The 21,725-nt window shown below is 50.0% G+C and overlaps 1 protein-coding gene across 1 annotated transcript in view; it reads left to right on the forward strand.

Annotated features, from left to right (window-relative positions):
- The window catches only part of Uvssa (UV stimulated scaffold protein A), a 41,317-nt gene extending 19,637 nt beyond the window's left edge, over nt 1-21,680 (forward strand). The window contains exons 8-14 of the mRNA XM_059275682.1: nt 6,077-6,182; nt 14,075-14,246; nt 14,725-14,847; nt 16,333-16,516; nt 17,018-17,129; nt 19,333-19,507; nt 20,581-21,680. Of these exons, the coding sequence (XP_059131665.1) occupies nt 6,077-6,182; nt 14,075-14,246; nt 14,725-14,847; nt 16,333-16,516; nt 17,018-17,129; nt 19,333-19,507; nt 20,581-20,674 (966 nt within the window). The 3' untranslated portion in view covers nt 20,675-21,680. The remainder of the gene's footprint in view (nt 1-6,076; nt 6,183-14,074; nt 14,247-14,724; nt 14,848-16,332; nt 16,517-17,017; nt 17,130-19,332; nt 19,508-20,580) is intronic.
- Nucleotides 21,681-21,725: the final 45 nt, after the last annotated feature.

A 21,725-nucleotide genomic window follows, 5' to 3' on the forward strand; every position in this document is an offset into this window, starting at 1 on the left:
TGACATAGATGGTCTGTCTTCAAAAATACTTAAACCAGTTTAAACATGTCTAAGCGTTTGCTTTACAGAGTGTGCACACCAGCTCAGTTTGGAGGCAGGCTGGGGATAAATCTTGACCCGATCAATGTGGAGGGCCATTTGGTAGAGTTAGTTTCTACCTGCTCTGTTACAGAAGAGCTGTAATAATCCATGGTGGCCTCATTATTTAAACTGATAAAAATCCTTTGAAAACTTTTAAATTGCCTGCCTTTTCATTATGTAGCTCTGATCGTGGTTAGTTTGTATTATGTAATTAAGAAAACACAAATTCCCACCAGCTGGTGGTCAGAGTGGTGATTGCAGACATCAGTATGTCTGACTTGTCAGCAGCTGGTCTGTCCTTCCTGACTGCTGGTCTACCTGTTCCTGTGGTTATAAATGTGTCTTTGTGCACAGCAGTCTTATGGGCCATGCGGCAACCACCTTGATGGAACCATGGGCTCATCTTCGCCCTCTCACAGCAATGGAAATCAATCTGTTTGGTTCATGCTGTGCAGCTTTGCTCGCTTTCTGTGTTGGGTGCTGGCCAGCCCGCCTTCCAGATCAGCCTCATTACCAGGCCCATGGGTGCGATATTGGGAGCTCACCCAGGCCCAGCTCCTCTCCTGCTGAGTGTTAAGAAAGCTCCCTGGGCTGTGCAGGATTTGCTTTTGTAGGTGAAAAGGACAGAGGCAGAAAACCCAGGGAATGAAATGTTGAACCGTCAGGCACACCCGGGGAAAGCAGGGAAACTAAATCAGCCTTGCGGGACCTTGTGCGGCAGCAGGGCCCGTAAACAGCCTTCTCAATGCTGTGCTCCCTCCATCACACTGAAGGCCAAGCACGCACTCAACAGCAGAGAGTGGGGAGGGGGTTGAGCATAAGTTCTTAGGAGGTCAGCTCACGAGGATGGAAGAAAACAGCTCAGCAGCCTCTCCACCAGCCTGTACCCTCCCTCGCCCCGCCGCATGGATCTCGTCTTGGTTTTCCCTGGCTCCAGTGTCCAGCCCGATCATTTGTCTTCCCAGAATGAGCTAGCTCTCAACACCTTCTCATATGTTATCTCTTTAGCTCCAGGAGGACTCCCTCGGATTATTTCCTCCATTTTACAGAGGAGAAAGCAGTACAGAGAAACTTGTAATAGTCTTGGCCCCTCCTAAAGTCCCAGATGCCGAGTGCAAAGGCTGCCTGATGAATGTGGTACCAGCACCTTTGGGACAGGCCACACAGCATAGCCTGACCTCACGTGCCCAGAGGCTGGCCACGTGCTCTCCCCTGAGATGGCAGCCAAGGCACAGGGAGGGCCCTGTTCCAGTCCTGGCAAGTGTTAGTTGTGAGGATGCACTTGTCCCCTGCGTGGTTGGCTTTCTCTGCACACTCCTGGGAAGAATGATTAGTGATTTCACACTTCATTGGATGTTAATGTGTGGAGTTCACATAACCTCATTCATGATAACTCTCCCTGCCTCTGCACCTCTCACACAACCTTGTCATTGGGAGCATGTATATATGGGTTCCCAGAGCAAGCTGGTTTGAGTATACCCATTAGGAGCACTATAAACTCAGAGTACCTGGCCTCTGTCCATCTAGGCTACCAGGCCTCAGTTTAATGGACAGCATGTGACTCCCTTACCCATCTGGCTAACTGTTTGGATCCAGCAGAGATTTCTAGTCTTAGCCTTGCTCTGGAAATGGACTTCTAGGCACATGTGACCAAGGCTTCTTGCCTCATACTTTGTAGCAGGATAGACTCAGCTCTTGAGTGCCAGTACCGGGAAGCTCCCTGGCACTGGGGCTATTGCTCATACTGGATTCTCAAGGGCAGGTTTCTGTGGACTGTTCCTCAGTGATTCGGATCAGGGGAGAGAGGAGGAGGAATGCCCGTCCCTGTGTGTCCTGCAGTGCTACTGTGAGATCTCTTTTGTGAACGTGGCCTTTATAGAAACGGTCATTCCAGAAAACAAAGTTTTGCTCCAGCATAATATTTGGACCTGAGCGTATGCTCAGGTGCCCTGCCTGCACCTGGGCAGGTTTGACTCAGTGGCCACCAGGTGCCTGTTCTGTGTTATCACGTGGTCAGCACCACTACGCCCTCTGTCCTCTGAAGGTGCGTCCCTGGCAGCAGAGATGCACATGAGATATTGGCCTGGCCGGGCAATTTGCACGGCCTTCCAGGGAGGGCATTAGCATATAAATAGCAGATGCAATGACGGCCATCACAGCTGAGCACGTTTAATTTTTAGTTTATAAGATAGAATGGGTTTTTAAATGCATAGCCATCAAGCCGCTGAAAGACAAATGCAGTTTGGAACTCACTTGTCTGACGAGGCCTTACATCATTTTTTTTTTTAAAAGGGAAATAGACACACATAAAACTGAACAAAAGTGATTTCTTGGGTGAAAAGTAATTGAGATTGCGCACCAAGTTAATTAGATCGTACAAAATTTATTTAATGGTCCCAGCTGTATCTCTAGGCTGTGGGCTTGGTGGCCATGGCTTTCTGGATGTTGAGATGCTCTTCCCATTCCTTTGCAAATAATTAGCACTCACCACCCCACTTCTGTAAACTGATTGCATTGTATATTTTAGCCGTTTTATTGCTTGTTTAATTATGATCATGACGACTCATTTTTCTAAATCCTTTTAACTGTGGGTGAGAATCAATTTGTATAAAACCAGCAGTACCCCTACCACGACAATATTAGTGGGTAAAAGCTTGTGTCTGTCTTGCAGGTGGATGAGTTGGCCCTCTGTAGGGGTCTGTAGCTCCCACCAGGGGACCAGCTTGGGAGAAGTCACCTGATTGGCTAGAAGGGTTTCTGACCACCCACCCTAAGCCTCAAAGGCATTCAAGGATTTCACTTGTCAGAAAAAGTATGAGTGAGATGCCCAGCTGGTGTGTGGCTCCCATGTGCATATCTCATTAAGGGTTGGTCATCATTCCCCACCCACACCCCAGCCCCCTGGTTTCACGAAGTTTGTTTTGTGTTGTTTTGTCACAGGAGAAAACTTGGCCCTTGTGGAATAAAAGTAAATTATTCTTAAGAACATTTCAAAAGTCTGGCCTCATTATGAAGATATTGCCAGTCCTAATGCCTTTTTACCAGGAACCTTGGCATCCAGCTACTTTTAGTGGACTCCTCTGGATGCTGGCTTCTGTCTGACCTCCCCTGTAACCTTAAAGCCAGGTTACCACCACAGTGGTCATGACCTCTTGATTATTTAGATTCTGAAATAGTGAGTGGAGGCTGGCCAACTGAGGTTCAAGACCATCCCATGAAGAAGGACTTCTCTCCTCTGGGCTGTGTTACCTTTCCAGGGGACTGCCCCTTGTGACCATAATATTCCTGGTCAGACTCCTGAGCAGGTCATAGGAGTGTCCCAACAGCTAGAGCTCAGAGCTTTTCCACATCAGAGTAATTTCCCATCCCTCAGGTATGGCTCATCTGTCAGCTGTCAGCTGTCCTTGGTAACTTCTGCACCAAGGATTTGCAATATCGATATTTACTAAGTGTGGATTAAAACTTCACTTAAGGCCGGGTGGTGGCGGCGGCGCACGCCTTTAATCCCAGCAATCGGGAGGCAGAGCCAGACAGATCTCTGTGAGTTTGAGGCCAGCCTGGTCTACAGAGTGAGTTCCAGGAAAGGCACAAAGCTACACAGAGAAACCCTGTCTCAAAAACAAAACAAAACAAAACAAAACAAACAAACAAACCAAAAAACCCAACTTCATTTAAGTATTAACAGTGGCATCTCTAAATTCTAGTTAGTGCAGTTTAAGGACTCCATCTCTGAAGAGTTGCAGAGTGAAGTATAGGAGTGGCTGGCAGACCTCCCTGTGGCCCCAGAGGAAGCCTGGGTCTTTTTCACGACAAACATGTGGTGGAAGAGCAGACAGCCAGAGGCCTTATCAGTGCTAATTTAAGAACAGGGAAGAAACCAGTGCTTCACATTTAATCTCAAAAATCAACGATTTAGTTGGGGAAGAAGAAGATAGAATTCTAATAGTTACCTAAGCAGTTGAATATTTTTAGGGAATGAAATTTTGATAAAAAGTCCCCAGCAAAATTCAAGGGTGTGAGCAATAAGCATAATATTTTATGAAAATGACCCCCATATTTAAAACCTGGCACTATATGTTATGCATTGTAGCACCCAGCCCACATCTACCTTTTAGAAAATTAAAACACATAAATTCTGTTTAGTGTTTGATACGCACTGCACTAGCTGAGCCCGTAATGCCCTAAAACCTTGGGCTGCTTTCCACCTTTCATAAATTCCTGGGTAGATTCTATACAAAAATAATTTTCAGGTCCGTGGCTCATTGTTATTCAAACGTGATTGATCGTCGTCATTTGCTCAGCTCGGGAGTTAAGTGCCCCTGTCATTTCCAAAGAGTATAATTGGGACGTTTCACAGGTCAGCGGTGGAGACAGGCTTCCCTTTTGATCAGTGTTAGACTGATAACAAAAATTACAGTTTCCGATGATTAATGTCTCCTGTGCTTCCCAGATGCACGACTGTGGGCTGCACCAAAACAAAGTGCATTTGCATCTGATTATGCTCTCTCGGGCAGCAGTCTCCCAGGCTGGGGCACCGGGCCAGCAGGCACAGCCAGATGTGGCTGCTGATGGCTCCAGCAGCCCCGCCATGGAGCCTGCCTCTACCTGGGCGGGCAGCATGCTGAGCTAGGGCGTGAGTAGGTGATGCACGGTAGACCCCTCCTCCATGGTGGCTATCATTGGCTTGGCTTGGCTTGCGATGCACAGTGGCTCCTGACCAGAAAATAGAAGCTACTCTTTAGACGTCCTTTTTCCCTTCAGGAAATAGTTCGGACCATGAGTAACATCTGTGAATTCAATGTGTTACTGTTGGAAGTGGTTTTATAAAAGTTTTTCCAAGTTTTTCTTATAACCCTGTAAGGGCCCCACTAGTTGGCATTGACTTGACAGGGGCCTTCCTTGTCTCAACTCTGCCCTGGAGCTTTTGTTTGTTGGTTTGTTTGGTTGGTTGGTTGGTTGTTTTGTTTTGAAACAGGGTCTCTCTATTATCACTATTATGAAGCTGTCCAGGAACTCACTACATATGCCAGGTTGGCCTCCTCTAACTCACAGAGATCCACCTGCCTCTGCCTCCTGACAGCACAGTCCACTCTCAGACATTGATGGATACTCAGTGCAGAGCTCCTGCTGGTCAACTAGAGCTCTATGGATTGTTACTGTAATTGAATCCTCTCTGTATCTCACCCTCATATACATTCCCCTTCATTCATCCACAGAAGAGCGCTCAGATTCAAGTTGTGCAGCACCATGCCCAGTCAATTGCTCTGGAGCTTTGGAAGCTGCAAAGGGCATTGAAACTTGGGAGCACCCAAATCCAAGGGCATCACAGCTCAAGGGGCCACCCAGTCTGAGGGGTACCACATCCCTAAGGGCATGGACCTCCTTTGCCCTGGTGAACTGAGCCTGGCCCCCTAGTGTGACAGGTGGCCAGTGGAGGAAGGTTGGGTTTCTGGCATCCTATCCTGAGTGTGGAAGGCTCTGGAAGAATATGAGGTCAGTGGGAGGTAGGGCAGGAGGAACTTCATCAGAGGATGCTTCTGCAGTGAGGTTGGAGGAGCAGTAGGTCTGAGGCATAGCGAATGCTATGACCTGTGACCCTGATGGCTTGCTTGGGCATGGCAGCGCTGTAGGTGGGATGGCAGCAGCATTACTTCAGGCTCTGCTGCTGCTTATTGGCGGTGTATGTGTGTGTGTGTGTGTGTGTGTGTGTGTGTGTGTGTGTGTGCCAGGTGTGCAGAGTACTTGGTGATGCACACTGCACCCGGCACAAGAGAGTTGGCGGTGGTTAGGGAATGGCCCCAGGTGGGAGCTTAGCAAAGGCACTGTGGTTTAAGAATAAGAACAGCCTTAGAGACATTGTCGTTGAAGACCATCCACAGTTAATGTTGAAATTAGAGAGACGGCCCTATGTGCAGCAACACTTGTACACAGTCCATGGACAGCTGCTGTTGTATAGAGCTGATGACCTCATTTGTACTTGGGGATGTTTCCACAGACAGAAGCCCTGGAGGACAGCGAGGATGAGGATCAGGACTTCGTGGACGTCCCAGAGAAGGAGGGTTATGAACCTCGAATCCCTGACCACCTCCGGGCTGAATATGGTGAGCTGTGGGCCCACAAGGGGCAAGATTTAGCATCCAGGGTACTGGGGATACAGGTCCCCACTCTGGACAACGCCTCTAGGTTGTGACATCAACACAGGGAGCTTAGCCTTCAGCTTCCCTTGTACAGCTGTTGTGTCAGTAATTGTTGCTTGGATTTAAATTGTGGAGTTTTTCTTTTGTCCCCTGGGGGCCAGCACGTGGCAGGCTTCCATCATGCAGGGTCTTCTGGGCCATTTGGTGCTCTGGCTGTAGGGCAGGGGTGCAGTCTGATAGGGATGCCTTTGCCCACATACAGCCTGCACCAGGGGGGAAGGGAAGCAGACACGATGATAAAAAGCATCCTTGCTTTGTGTCTGTGAGGTCATAGATGTGACCTCTGACTCAGGAATGTCTGAGCCCCATAGCAAGAATCAGCTTGTCACACACAGCACCACTGTGACAGACAGGATTGTCCCATCTAGGATTTTCCTCTTTTCCAAGAACTCTAAAAGCCACACTCTGCGTCCTAGGCTTGTGCCCTCCAGAGGGAAACTTAAAGGGGATCCAGGACCCAGGTCACAGGTCAGGTTATGGCATTGCTTATGTCAAGAGGAAGCAAATACAAACAAGTACCCTGGCTCCTGGGAGGGAGCACACAAGTGGATTTGAACTGGTGTCTGTGGGGTGGAATTGGGATTTGTTAAGAGAGTTTAGATGATTAGATGACTCGTGTGTGAAGACATGACCCAATGGAGTGTCATACCAAGTTAGCCCAGGCAGACTCACCCTCTTCACTCCTCCAACCCTCTGCCCAGTGCCATCTGTTGGGTAGGCTGGGCACTTGGGGGTCAGTAAGTGTGTGACTGTCAGGAGGAACCTCCCACACTAAGCGGGTACTGGTGACCCCTTGGCTGAGCATAACGCCCTGGTCAGGCTCACTCTGCAGGAGTTCCAATGTTGTAGAGCTCCATGAAGCTCCCTGCCTAGTGGAGCTGCCCTCTTATTCCTGCTTGCCTCATCTGCTGGTTGTGGGCACCCCACCGTGCTGAGTTGTACACACCCTTTCTTTCAGCCTTGCAATGCTCTCATGGGGTTCTTCAGCCTGCAAGAACTCCAAGCCTCCCCCACCCACAAGCTCCTCCAAGCACCCATCACTGCCTGAAGTGGGTTTTACCATCTCCCAACTTATTTTTTCACCTAGTGGGAGATACCTCATGGCCAAACCCTCACCCAAAGTGGTCACATCCAAGTGCCACACCTAACACCTGGGGTACCCAAAAGTGTTTCAGGCATACCATGGGATGACATGGCCATCCTCCTGTGCCCATAGTGGTCTTTGCCCCTTGTTTCTTTTACCCTCAGCTAGATGAGGCCCTGGTCTATCAAGGTGCTGGTATAGATGTGGCAATATCTGAGGCCACCAGAGTCTAGAACAGTGGGCCATGAGGTCAGGTGAGGCAGGGACACTTCTCATGGTCCAGGCAATATGGTTAGCACCTACCTATGTACCAGAGTCTTACCTACCGAGATGTTCTTCTGCCCTCCTTGGAAGCCACATTTTCCTTCTTAAGCTAGGGGACTGATGGCTCTTGGGGTCTTTAGGGGAGCCTGGGAGCCAGCACTGACATAGGGCTCATGGTTGCACCAGAAGTTTTTAGCTTGGGCCTCTGCATCCTGTTCTGATGTTCTATATCCTTCCAGCAGATACGGTAAGTCTGACTTTACACAGGCCTCGAGTGGCTCCAGGTCATATGTAGCAGGCAGCCATGACAAGCCAACCCTGAAGATTGTCCTCAAAGAACAAACAGATTCTTCTATCTGAGGAGAGGCCTGTGGCTTGGAAATGGCCAGTGGTGGTGCCAATGACAGCAGCCTCTGCTGACAGATGCCTACCCAGTGTCACCCCTGGGAGATAAATAGGCACAGTGGAATTGACAGGGCTAGAGCAAATCCTGTAGTCCTCCTGATTGGAGATGGTTCTATGTCTGCCTGTATCTGGATGACTTGTGATTGTTGGCCATTAGGGTCCAGCAAAGGAGGCTGAGTTGTAAAAATACTTTGAAGCATCTCCCAACATTACTTGCTTGGACACAGCCATGGACAACCTGCTGTGAGACTACACGGGTCCTGGCAGCGCAGGGACTCACAAGTGCCTCTCGTTTGGCAGTTACAACCCACATCTACTCATGGTCATCCCAGTCTGGCTCAGATCCCCACAACAGAGTTGTGTTCCTAATGTAGAATAATCCATGATTTTCAATAGACTACTGTTGGTTCCACTACTGAGTGTTCGGTTATTTGTTATCTAGCAGCAATAACTACACTACCCATAGCTCCTGCACCCAGTGCCCATCAGCCTGTGTATTTTTTCTTCAGAGCCTTTTATGTCTTCCTGGCTGGGGAAGGGCCTACAAAGCTGGTAAGGGCTTTATCCCAGCCTCACAGAAAGGCAGAGACCATGGTGGCTTGCTTCATTGTCTGTAATTCATCCCTTTCTTGGAAAAGCTCTAGGCATCTGTTTTAGACCTGGAAGGCAGTAGAGACTGATGTGGTCTGAGCCAGGTGTTGTTGTTTTGTGTTTTCAAATGACATCAAGTGGGAAGTGTGGCAGAGGCTGAGTAGGCTGGCAGGGTGTACAGGTAGACCCACGGCAGCCACACTCAGTACATATAATCTGGCCATCAGTGCCGCCATTGGGCTGAGGGCCACAGGAACCAAGGAGGGGTTGGTGGGCCCTTGAGCCCAGGGATACTTGACACACCTAGAATGTTTGATGGTTCCTGAAGCATTCTCAGGAGGGGCTAGGGTAAGAGGAGCACTAGCCCCGTGGGGAGGACTTGTGGCAGGAATGGAAAGTGGGAAGCCTCCATCATTGCACCAATGAAGACTCCCTCGGGAGCCCTGGGAACTAAGCCAGCAGCCTAGGCTGGAGTGTCCAGACAGACAGACAGTGTGCAGTGAGCTCAGTTCATAATACTAGTTTATAGTCCATCACGGTTTTTCCAATTAAACACAGGCGAATCTGAAGTGTTAGATTCAGTCTAAATCCACACGGCTGAGGAAATCAGACTCTTTTTTCTTTCTCATTTCTTTCTCTGAATTTTCACTGAGGGGCTTTTATCTTCCCCTTAATCCTACCATTTCTGTCAGGACATAATCTCTTTCTCAAATTTACATTTTAATTACAAGGCCAGCTGAACTAGGTAAAATCAATAATGTCAGCGCGCGGCAGCCTAACTTTGTGTGGAGCCCCAGCCTCTCCATTTCCTCCTATCGATCCATCTCTCCCGCACTGTCTGCTTTAGTGCTTCAGGCAAATAGGTGCCACTTGGCCAATTTAAACAAAAAAAGGAGCTTTGGACATTTTTATGATTCTTTCTAAAAGCAACCCTGGGAATAAATTTTGGCCAAGGGACTACTGGAGTCAGGCCCTGCAAGGCAGCAGGGCCATGGTGGTCAGCAGGGTGATGTCTCACTCTTTTAGGGTCACACACCCCCTGGCCTGAGGAGTGTGCTCTGCTTTTTGGGTTTTAACTTTGAAAATATGTCAGTGAGATTGATTTTCTACGACGGTGTGAAAACAGTGGTGTGTTCGGTGCCCTGAGTGTTTACCCTGCTCTAACACGCTTACCCATCTTCTTAATGGTTTAAAACAACAAATCAATGAAAAATATATTTCATTCTTGTAACTCTTAGGAATTCTCATATTGATCTTTTGGCTGCGATTGTATCTATCTAAATGTCACATTGTTCACTTACCAGCCTTGCCTCCCTGCTGTGTATGTGTGTATGCAGGGCTGGGCTAACTGCTGCCTTCCACATTGCCCGTAACATTGTGATGGGAAACTCGGAGGGTCACATGGAAGTGTTTGCCACCCAGACCGTGGACACTGTTTTTAAGGACGGAGCCGAGAAGGGGCTGCCCAGTATCTTCTGACACACAGTGTGCCCAAACCTTAGGACCATAGAGCTCCAGAGCCTGGCGGTGGCTGACCGTGACTCCACTACCCTCAGAGTGGCCCTGCCCAAGTCCTCTGCTCCTTACCCATGAGTCTTCAAGAGATAGGAGCCCTTACCTGTGTATCGGGTGTACCAGAGCAGAGACAACAAATGTTTCTCTGAAGGGCCATCAAGTAGATATTTTGGCTTTCTGGGCTGCGTCAGGGCTCTCTCATAGTTCCACTCCAAACTCAGCACAGATAAAGCACAGACAAATGGCTAGAGCTAGGACCAACTTTGTCATAGAAACAGGCAGTGAAGCAGATTTGGCCCGTTCATCCAGGGCCCCAGGAAGCACTGAGGGAGCAGCTGCTCATTTCTCTGCCATGTCAGGCTGACCTCTGCTCTACAGCAAGCCCATTATGAGTCCAGAACTCTGGTGGCCTAGTGCTGTGACCCCTCAGAGCTGTAGGCTTCGCCTTCCCAAGGGCCTCAGGTACAGTGTGTTGGTCTGCTTTGATGGATGTTTCTTTGTGTGCGTAGACTTTGGTTTGGTTTGGTTTGGGAAACAGTATCTTGCATTGAGTTCAAGCTGCCTTCAACTTGAAGGCCTCCTACCCAGGCCTTCTGAGTACTGCAAGCTTGAGTCTAGAAAATAATGCACAGACTTAGCATTTTTTAATGAATTTGTTCTTGATTTAGGCTTTTACTATGTAACTGGCCTCAGCCTTGAGATTCTCCTACCTGAGCACTCCAAGTTCTGGATGAAAGTGAGGTCCAGCTTGTACTTTGGCTATTAGGGACAGGTCCATCCACATTTATCATACATTCACGTATTTTTTCTTTTGTACTAGTTTTTAAACTTCAGATCTACTTTCTTGGTATTAACCCATTTTCTCAGCTGTCTCTTGATTGTTTATTAACTTTTTCCTTTGCGCTGCTCAGTAGCTGTTTATTAGCTAAATGTATTTGACTCGCCCAGTCTGTCTGCTCACAGATTTATTAGTCCATGTGACAGGCGGTCCTCGGTGTGTCCAGAGCGGGGCACCATACTTTTTCTGGCTTTGCTGCTGCTGTTTGGCTTTTTTTTTTTTTCTCACTTAAAAATGAATCTTTGTATCCTTCTGAGAGCTATTTCTAATTTTAAGACTCACATATTTTTATCATTCATTGCTTCCATTTTGTGGTTCTGGGGACAGAACCCAGGGCTGAACACATATTAAGCGTGTTTTCTGCCACCAGCCCAGCCCTTTGACCCCTCACTCACTAATTTTTTTATGGTTTCTATACTGTCCTCTACATAAGACAGGTGATCAAGAACCCACTTATCCTACCTCCCTGGCATTGGGCCACCCTGGTACCTTAGTACCCACTGAGTTAATGTTCTGTTGTCAGAAGTCATTTTCTCCTTGTTATCTTTTTTTTTGTTTGTTTTTGTTTTGGTTTTTGGTTTTTGGTTTTTGGTTTTTTGAGACAGGGTTTCTCTGTGTAGTTTTGGTGCCTGTCCTGGATCTCGCTCTGTAGACCAGGCTAGATTTAGATTTTTTTTTTCTTGATGGATCACTTCTGCTAAGGGTATTCTTAAAGAATCTGCAAGTAGTAGTCCTTGTAAGGTCTTGGGTCCACAAGACCTCCTTCCTGTACCTGTGGTGGGCCTGACAGCTCAATGGGGTATTCAACTGTAAGCTTGGCTCTTCTTCCTACACACTCCCTTTCTTTTTTTCTCTTTTGTGGTTCTGAGGATGGGACCCAGAGCCTCACACATACTAGGTAGATGCTCTGCTACAACACTGTATCCCCAGCCCTTCCCTGTATCCTTCAAGATGGCTTTTTCAAGGCCTTAAACTTGAGCTACGGCTGAAAGTGCTGCTTCCAGTGGGACTTTCAGTTCAGCCTTTCCTTTGTTCCTGTTAATGTTCTCTAACTTCCTCTTTAGCCACAGTTGCCCCTCTGCCTCCGCTGGCAGGCAGCAAGTCCCTTAATTTCAGGAGAACTGGCTCATTTCTTCAACTGTTTGCTACACCCCAGTTATATTTTATTTCCTCTGGAATTGCAGAGACAAGGACAGCAGTACTGTAGATCTGCCCTTCACACTGCTGGGCTGTGCGCCCTTGCTCACAGGCCTCACCATTGGTCCCTCTGCCCTTCGGACACACAGCACGTAATCCTCCTTCCGCACTTCCTGCTCCTCGTCCTTTTTGTTTTTAATTGTATTTTATGTGTGGGGGTGTTTTGCCAGCTTGTATGTTTGTGTGCCATGTGTGTGCCTCCCACCTGAGGAGGCCAGAAGAAGGTGTCAGGTCCCCTGGCACTGGAGTCAGGCAGTTGTAAGCTATCATGGGGTGCTGCTCTGAAGGAACAGCTGGTGCTCTGAGTGCTGCGCCATCTCCCCAGCCCCCTCCCTGCTCCTCATCTTTGCTAGAAGATGTCTGTCGTTTCTGACTGCCGGAACGGTGCTCTGCCGTCTGCAGTCCTCCCCAGCTCCGTTTTCCTTTTTGCCCTATCTCAGCTGTGGAGTCTGCCCCGTCTAAGATGGTGCGTCATCTGCTCGCTCTCTGGTGACAGGGTGCTCAGAAGTCTGAGCTGCTTTGTCAATGCAGGACTCACTGGTAGCAGGGCTGGTGTCCAGCTGAGGTTGCTCCTGCCGTGAATGTGAGAAGTGGGGTAACAAGTGGGTAGTGCCTCTGGAGTCCCAGTTCAGACGATGCTCTGGGGCCTGCAGGGGTCAGAGTTGGCCCTACCTGCAACCTCCTAAGAGCCAGACCCAAGAATGGGCAGGCAGGGGAGCAAAGTGGCAGGATTCTGCCATTGGAGCTGTGAGAGTGAATCTGAGCTAAGGTTGGTGTCATCTGCATAGCCTGTGGAAATCCTGCTGTCAAGTGTCAACATCATAACCTCCTCTAGCTGGTATAGGGCAGGTATTCCAGGGTGACATCCTGTAGTCAGGGGCATCTGCCTCACAGCCACAGAAAAGGTACTGCAGTCACAGAACCCAGGCCTGACTGTAGCTATCCCTGTGGCTTTTGAAGTTTAGAGCAGAAGTTGGGAACGACCTTGGGTGTTTCCTCTGAGGACAGTACAGGGGAGAAGAGGTACTGTTAAGTCTCAGCTAGAATCGTGTGTCAGTCTCATACAAAGGCTGGTTTTCTCTGTGCCTTGCTCAGTGAAGGGAGGCCTGCTGTCAGGGGCAAGGGAACTGTGTGTGCGCACTATGGGTAGCCTCGTTTTAGCATGGCAGGTTTTGTACGCAGAAGTCTGTCTTAGTTAGGGTTTCTATTGCTGCAACAAAGTACCATGACCAGAAAGCAAGTTGGAGGCAGGGGTTATTTGGCTTACACTTCCACATTGCTGTTCGTCACTAAAGGAAGTCAGGACAGGAACTCAAGCAGGGCAGGATCCTGGAGGCAGGAGCTGATGCAGAGGCCATGGAGGGGAGCTGCTTACTGGCTTGCCACCATGGTTTGCTCAGCCTGCTTTCTTATAGAACCCAGGACCAGCAGCCCAGGAATGTCACTACCCACCATGGGCTGGGACCTCCCCCATTGATAACAAATTGAGAAAATGCCTTACAGTTGGATTTCCTGGAGGCATTTCCCCAACTAAGGCTTCTTCCTCTCTGGTGACTCTAGCTTGTGTCAAGTTGACACACAAAACCAGCCAGTACAAAGTCCATCCTCTCACTGTGAGAAGCTGTGGGCAAAGGTGACAATGTTGTTGGTCCATGCTGTGAACAGCTCTGAATAGGCTTCTGGTGACAGTCCCCATAGGCTAGGGCTGCCTGGGTCCTTGCCCTGTGTCCCCTACATAAGAGTGTGGCCCCTATCTAAGAAGTTGAGATGACAGGCATTTCTTGTGCTGTTGGAGGAGTGAATGTCGTTACGTGTGGGTGCATCTGAGGCCTGACACATGGTGCTCCCCCAATTTGCCCTGGGTTGTAGAGTGATGTTAGAAGTGGACACGTGTCATTTCAGGGCTGGAGCCAAAGGCCTCACTGAAGACTCTAGAGAAAGGTACAGCTGTGTGCAGCTTACAGGAGAGGACAAGGATGAGAAAGGAAGAGGAGGCATCAGACCCCACCTCTGCAGCTGCCCAGCTGTTGCGGCTCCAGGACTGCCTGCCATCCACCTCACCCTCCTCTGCCAGGTGATTCTAGATGTCCCATGGTGTTGGGCCTACTGCCTAATACTGCCACCACCTGTCTGGAGCACTGGCTGGCCTGAACAGGTTCCGAAGAACCTCTGCCACCACCCCACCCCACCCCACCCCACCCCTGCACCCATTTTGAGAGGTATGTTTGTAACCCTAGACAAGTAGCATCTGTTAATGTGGGACATGGGGCTCAGCTAGGTCTGCAGCAACCCTCCAGAGCTCCTGCAGCCAGGCCGTATTCTTGAAGGAAATGTCAGGTGACCCCCAGGCAGGTTCACATCACAGATCAGAGCCAGTGCTCAGTAGGGCCACGTTTTTTGCTGGACCTCATTAGCCATTCTGAAAGCTCAGGCCCAACGTAGTTTATTCATGCTGACCCCAGGCCTCTCTCTGGGCTGCACTGGGGTGTGGGAGGGAAAGGCAAGTGGTCACACAAGGAATGGGTAGCCTACATGTGCTGATCTGTTTTCAGGTTACTTCTGGGGCCAGAGGAAGCCCAGAAGCAGGCAGAGCGGGCCCGAGCACCCATTGTACCCTTTGGAGTGGACCTGTGTTACTGGGGCCAGGAGAAACTAACAGCTGGGAAGATCCTTAAGTGAGTCTAACATATCTGGTTCCCAGGACTCAGAGCATGGCCTGGCTTTGTATATCTGTTCTCTGGCTCTTCAGAGACTGGTGCTTGAACCTTCCTATTGCTTCTTCAGGAGATACCCATCAACTTCATCCATTACTCAGTGTGAAGGAGAAAGCTCAGTCCTGAGACGCTCCTGGCCATTGTGGCGCCTCCTTAAGATGCAGGAGGCTGATGCACACAGTGTTAACTGGGACATAAGTTGGATTCTTGTTCCCCAAGGACCTTCTGAGTAGGGCTACCCCAGCAGAACCCAGGCTGCAGATAGCTAAGGGAAGGTAGGGATAGCAGGACACGTCTAGGAGTACAGGTGAAAACTCCTAGAAGGAAGAAGGAGTCGGGGTGGTTGGAAAGGCCCAGGTTGCGTTTGCTGGTACTGTACTTAAGAGCTAGAGCTGGGAGTCTAAGAGCAGAAAAGCTAATGATTGTGTGAACTCCAGTCTGGGCTGTCTGGGGACTAAACTTACATGACAGGAATTGGGACCTCTAGAAGTCTAAGGAAATGGAGCCAGGTCTCCCCATGGAGAGTTCTGGTCCAGGGCTTTGCCTTGAGGCTCCATGAGGTTAAATATTGGTACAGTTAGGCTTATTGTGAGGAACTTACCAAGTTCAAGCCATACCTCTGGGTTGCTGCCACCACCACAGTACTCTGGTCATTGGATGCTGTTGTTCCCAATTACAGCCAGGACCAGTCAGGATCCCGGGCCCCATCACCCTTCTGCCCACCATTTGCCCCACCATCTCTGAGCAATCCACAGAGGTGCCAGCTCTTGGGGCAACTGGCATCCATGTGCAGAGCCCATAGAATCCTCCTGTGTGTCGGGCAGGGGGCACAGTGGCAAAGCCTGCCCCATTCTCTGGCATCCAGATAAAAGTGGCTTTAACAAGGTTTGGTAATGGGCTGGGGCTGTAGTTCAGTGGTAGAGTGTTTGCTTAGCAGCATGAGGCCTTAGGTTCAATCCCTAGCACTGCCAGGGGTAGGAGGAGGAAGCAAGGTTTGATGATAGCAAGAGAGTGAAAGCTCCATCCTTTGGGTCCCTTAGCACTGCATGAAGACTGGGTATGAATTTATCCATGCTTCTTCTTCTGGGTCATTGGTGCCATGTCAATGTCAGAGCCTGTATTCTCCCACTTAGTGGCAAAGAGACCTTTGACATGGACTCATGTTGCTCTCAAAGCCATAGCCTGAGGGCCCTGGAGCTGCTGTCTGCTTTGCAAGGAGAATCTGAGCTCAGGCTAGTGGTTATACTCACCATCTTTGGCTGGTTCAACATCATTATTTGTACCTGGTTACAGTGATCATGTTCTCTAGTCCAGGAAGGCCTCAAGGCCACCAGGGGTCAGTGCTCTCCTCAGGGTTGGGGTGCAATTGGGGTGCATTGGGACTGGGCCAGACCCCCCTTCTGGGTCCACAGTAGCCACTCTGAGGGTCTCTGGTGCACCTTGCAGATCTGACTCTCAACACCGCTTCTGGAAACCCAGCGAGGTGGAGGAGGAGGTGGACAGCGCCCACGTCTCTGAGATGCTCCATAGCCGACACATCACCTTTGCAGGGAAGTTTGAGCCCGTGCAGCACCAGTGCCGGGCCCGGAAGCCTAATGGCAGGCTCTGCGAGCGCCAGGATCGGCTGAAGGTAAGGCTGGTGGGCAAGGCCGTTGGCACGAAGCTGTGGCTACCCAGGAGAGGCTGGGCCACAACTAATGGCCTGGGGAAGTGCTTGTCCTCTTTGCCTCCATTCTGGACCAGGGATACTTGTAAGTCCTGAGGAGCCCTGTAGAAGAGGCCTTAGAAGCAGTGTCATAATTGCTTAGCCGCTGACCATCAGAGAATCATGCTTGGGTTCTCTGCCCTGGGCCCTGACATTGACTTCTGAGAGACTACCAAAACAGCCAGACTGCTGCTCTGCAGCTGGAGCCCTGTGTGGGCCGTCCTGAGCTTGGAGACGTATATCCATGCATGCAGAAGGTAGCAGAAAGGAAGAAGTTGCTTTGGACAAACAGACTTTAGTTCTCAGACTCCCGCTGCTGTCACTCCCCAGATCTCCCTCTCATGATTCCAGGGCTTGGCTGTGCCCCCCCCCCAGAGCTATTTGTGCACCCTCCTAGCCATCAGCTGCTTTGTGTCCATTGCATAGTGCCCATTCCATGGGAAGATCATCCCCAGAGATGACAAGGGGCAGCCCCTCAACCCAGAGGACAGAGCCCGTGAACAAAGGCAGCAGCTTCAGCAGCAGCAGGCGCATCCAGGTAGGTATGGGGGTGCACAAGAGGGGCTGCAGGTGCAGCCAAGTTGTGGTCACCAAGTTGGAAATTCCATTTGTGACTGAGAAGCAGGTCAGGGGCTCCATGGGTAAGGTTGAGTATACACAGAGTGAGGTATTAATCTTCAAGGCTTACAACAGGAATATGGATACTCCTGACTGCATACACCACCATTCATCTGCACAGTGGGATGGAACCCAGAGTCTGATAAGTTAGATAAGCACTGCACCACTGAGCTACAATCCCCCAGGTTCTGGTTCTTATTCCTGCTTCCAGAGTAGATGAAGGAATTGCAGTGGTCTCTCTCCCCTGATAGGGTCACCCACTCTAATTCTTGCGTCTAGAGTCTAGGTCTGTCTGCTGGCTCTGACTTGCCCTGCTCAGCTCCAACTCACCTCACTATCTACATGGGTGGCCAAACTCAGACTAGTGTTTAAACCTATCTTAGAGCCCATGGAGGGCCCTTCTATAAGGGGACATGTCCACAGGCCCCTTCATGGCTTCTTGCCCTGTGGTCCGTAGACACAAATTCCTGTTTCATCCTGTACCCAGAGACATGTCTGGGTTGTATAGCGGTGGGGAGGGCCTGACCTGTTCATCTGCAGGAGAAACCTTCCCTGGTGGCTCACACTCAGGAGCAAATTAAGTGCCTATTTTTGTGTCAACCCTGAAGAGTATCTAGTTTTCCAGCCCTCGGTGGCTTGTTAACAAACAGGTATCAGGCCACGGGCCAAGCCCGGTGCTGGCCAGTCAGATGTGAAATAGCATCTTTTTACTAACTGCAGTATTGATCCCGCCTCCCTCGCACACAGGGCAATTTTCTTTTCCCTGGTGCTAACCTCAGTGACAATGCACACGGTGCTCCAGGGCCCTTCAGCGCCCAGGAAGGCCGCACAGCCCCAGCGTCTATTGATTTTCTTCAAAGGCTTTTAAATTGCTCCTTCATTTTCCTGAGGTGCTCATTCCATCTCCACTGGATGCCGGCATTTTTTCGTTGTGTTTAAACAATTGCTCCATTCACCAGGTTCCTAAACTGTGACGCCTTCTTATTACTGGGAGATAAACTGTTTAGACAGTTTTCCTTAATCTTGGATTAATCGTCCCTGTATCTGAATCGTGCAGTCCTGAGTTCCTTCACTTCAAAAAAATCAGCTTGGAGAGGCCAAGCCATCTGTCTGTCTGGCGTGCTTGCTTCTCCGTCAACAGACGTGCCCCTCTCAGAGTCTGGCTTTGCTGCCACCCTGTCTGGGCACTGTTCTCTGTCCACTCCGCCCCAGCTCACGGATCTTTGGCATTTGGGTGCCCTTGTAGTAAGGAGTGGTGGGTGCCCTTCTGCCTGCTAGGCTAACCCCTAGGCCTGGAAGAGTTGGGTTTACTTTGCCTTCACTCTTCACTAGGCTGACTTTCTCAAGGAGGCTGGAACAACATCATGCCTAACAGAGCTTAGGCTGCCTGTGGAGGTGAGCCAGCAGAGACTGAGCAGGGAACTCGGGAGCCCAGGCTCTGACTTCCTGGTGCTTATTTATGTGGCTAACTGTCTCAGCAGCCCTCCACATTAGCAGTGATCTTGCTATGGGTCTGTCTGCCTTGGGTGCTGTTCAATTCCCCTCACTTTCCATAGACCCTAGTGGTTACAACAGGTAGTGCCCAGTTCACAGGAGGGGCAGCTCTGCTCTGCACTCTGAGACCCGTAACCACGTTTCCTGTGAACCACAGAACCCATCTCCAGCCTGCCATACACCTCAGCTCTGGATACCCTTGCCTCACATGCCCATTAGCCAGCAAATATGTCTGAAAGCACTACAGTTGGCCTGGTTGGCCACAGCCCAGCCTGGAGGTTGGGAAGTAACCTGTCGACACTCTGAGTCTACTGTCCCGCTGGAGTGGTCCGGAGTGCCAGGAGTAGTGGCTGTTGGGGCTGAGCCTGCCTGGATCCTTGCAGCCCGTTCAAGTTGTAGGAGCCTTCAGGATACTAGGGGACTGAGTAGTAGAAGCAGGCAGTGGGAATAAGGAAAGAAGTGCCCCTGTGTGGACCTCATCCCCAAGGTAGCCATGCCACTCGGCACAGACCCTCTCAGACGACAGTACGAGGGCATGCGGCAGGCAGGCTCCAGCCCTCCATCAGGAGAAACCCACAAGGTCACCCCTGGTGGTGCCAGGCACCTTTGGAAACCCTCAGTTTGTTCAGATTGGCAGGACCCTGAGTTTATGAAGGACGTGGAGGCAGCCACAGGGGTGGACCTCGGCTCATCCAGGTATAGCAAGAAGGGCAAAGGGAAAAAGAAGAAGCACCCCAACCTCACCGACCTGCGAGAGCGTGCCAACACCTCCCGGGCCCGCCTGGAGAAGAAGGTCTTTGCCAAGTAAGAGCTCGTCACTGGCCCAAGGCCTCAGGCTTTGGTCTAGGATATGTTGGGGGAGAGCCAGCTGAGTGATTATATTAGTTGTGGGAGTCCAGCCCCTACCTGCTCCCACCTTTCAAAGGGTTCTTGAGTAGAGGAGAGAGGCATGAGGAAATATTAGATGGAAAGATAGACAGAGACACAGGATAGCTTCAGGAGGGCCCTGGGTCAATACTCAGTCACCTGGAGCTTTATTCAAAAGGGCTTTTTATAATATGCCAAGGGGAGAGGCAAAAGATCTCCCCCTTGCAAGATCAAAGCACACCGTACAGCCAAGTGTAGACCCTTCCAAATACCTGGTAACCACAACCCTGGCCAAATCATCCTATTATGCAGCCCTGGTGGGTAAAGCAAGCTCAGATTCTCTGACACTGAGTAATTTGGGCCCTCACAAATAGTCAAGGTGATAACCAAGATTAGCCATCATAGTAACCTGCAGCCCTGACGAGTGAAAGGCCATGCCAAGAGCTGCAGCTGGGGGCCTTGTGTATTCTTCCTAGGAGTCCACAGCCACCTCTCTGTAAGTAGAGCTGGCTGCAGCAAGATGGTCCTAAAAGGCCAGATGCTGGCTTTGCTGTGCCCTGGGTCAGTGTCATGCTCACAGGATGGGTAACTCTGCTCTGTAACCTCAGAGAAGGCAGACATAGTGTCCAGCACTTCTGGGGTCAGATACTTCATCATAGTACTGGTCAATAAGCTCCTTGGTCAGCCGGGGGCGGGGGGAGATGGAGGGAGGTGGAGGCTGGGCCACATAGGCCTCCTGATTTCTCCTTTTTCTCTTTCTGCTGAGTCCCCTTACCTCTGGACATGCAGCCCATGTTCACCATGCCTTCACCCTGGGGTGCAGCCTGGAATTAGCAAGAGTCTGCTCTTGCAAATTGCCTTCAGGGCTGGGAGACACAACCAAGGCCCATGGTGGGTTATAGCTCAGACTGGTGAGCCCCACCTTATAGGAGTCCAAAGGCGGCAAGCCCAGCCAGGACCCCAGAGTCTTGTCAGGGCCTTAGTCATCTCTTACTTTGCTCTCTCCATAGGGCAGCCGTGCAGAGAGTAGTTGCTGCCATGAACCAGATGGACCAGAAGAAACATGAGAAGTTTGCAAACCAGTTTAATTATGCACTGAATTAAAAGAGTGTGGGATGAATGTGCTGGGGTCCCCTTTGGCCATCAGCTCTTTTCTTTTCACCAGCTAACTAGGAGAATAGGGTCAGGTCTGGTTAGATCAGAACTTGCTTTTTATGTATGTAAATAACAATGGAAAATGGTGCATTACAATACTCTCCAGTAGGCCAGGAAATTTAGCTTAGTGGTAAGACCAAGGTTTGGTTTCCAACAATTTGGACCATGCATATGGCACCATACCTATAATCCCAGCACTTGGGGACATAAACAGGACTGTGAGTTCTAGGCCAGTATGGATTACAGAGCAAGGCTGCTTGAAAAACAACAAAAAGCAGTATGAGGTGATGCACACCTATAATCCTAGCACTTAGGAGGCAGAGCAGGAGAATCAACCCAAGTTAAAAACTAGCCTAGTATATATAGTAAGTTACAGGCCAGCCAGACTTTGTAAGGAGAGTGTGTTTCCCAGGGGGTGGGGGGGTAGTGGTGGGGGGAGCCCTCAGGATAGCCTACCGCATTGGAGTCGGGGTAAAGGCAGGCACCCCATCTGGTTGCGGGTCAAGCCTTGGGCAATAAGTGTGTCCCCATTAGGGCTATGTACTTTATGATGGCTTTAGAAACCCACTCTTTCATGCACATGCTGTTTAATACAGATACACAACTCCTAGCCCAGAATTCTGTGGAATGGCTCTCTTGAGCCCTAACTCACATATCGTGCCGCCCGCTAGTACATACACAGATGTATAACCAATGACACTATCTGCTTCCAGAACTTTATCACCCTAGGATGAACTGCCTGCCACCCACCCCTAAGCCCCCTTTCTGTTTCAGGATTTGTGTTTTCTAGAATAATTGGGTCTGTGGCTTTTTGTTTTGTTTTGTTTGAGATGTGGTCTCTTAATGTAGTTCTGACATTCCTGGAGCTCAGTATGTAGATGAGGCTGGTCTTGAACTCACAGAGATACTCCTGCCTCTGCCTCCTGAGTGCTGGGATTAAAGGCGTGCGCCACCACTCATGGCTAGTCCGTGGCCTTTTGTTTCTGGCTTCTTTCCCTTT

The sequence above is a fragment of the Peromyscus eremicus genome, chromosome 10, assembly GCF_949786415.1.
Source record: "Peromyscus eremicus chromosome 10, PerEre_H2_v1, whole genome shotgun sequence".
NCBI classification, from domain to species: Eukaryota; Metazoa; Chordata; class Mammalia; order Rodentia; family Cricetidae; genus Peromyscus; species Peromyscus eremicus.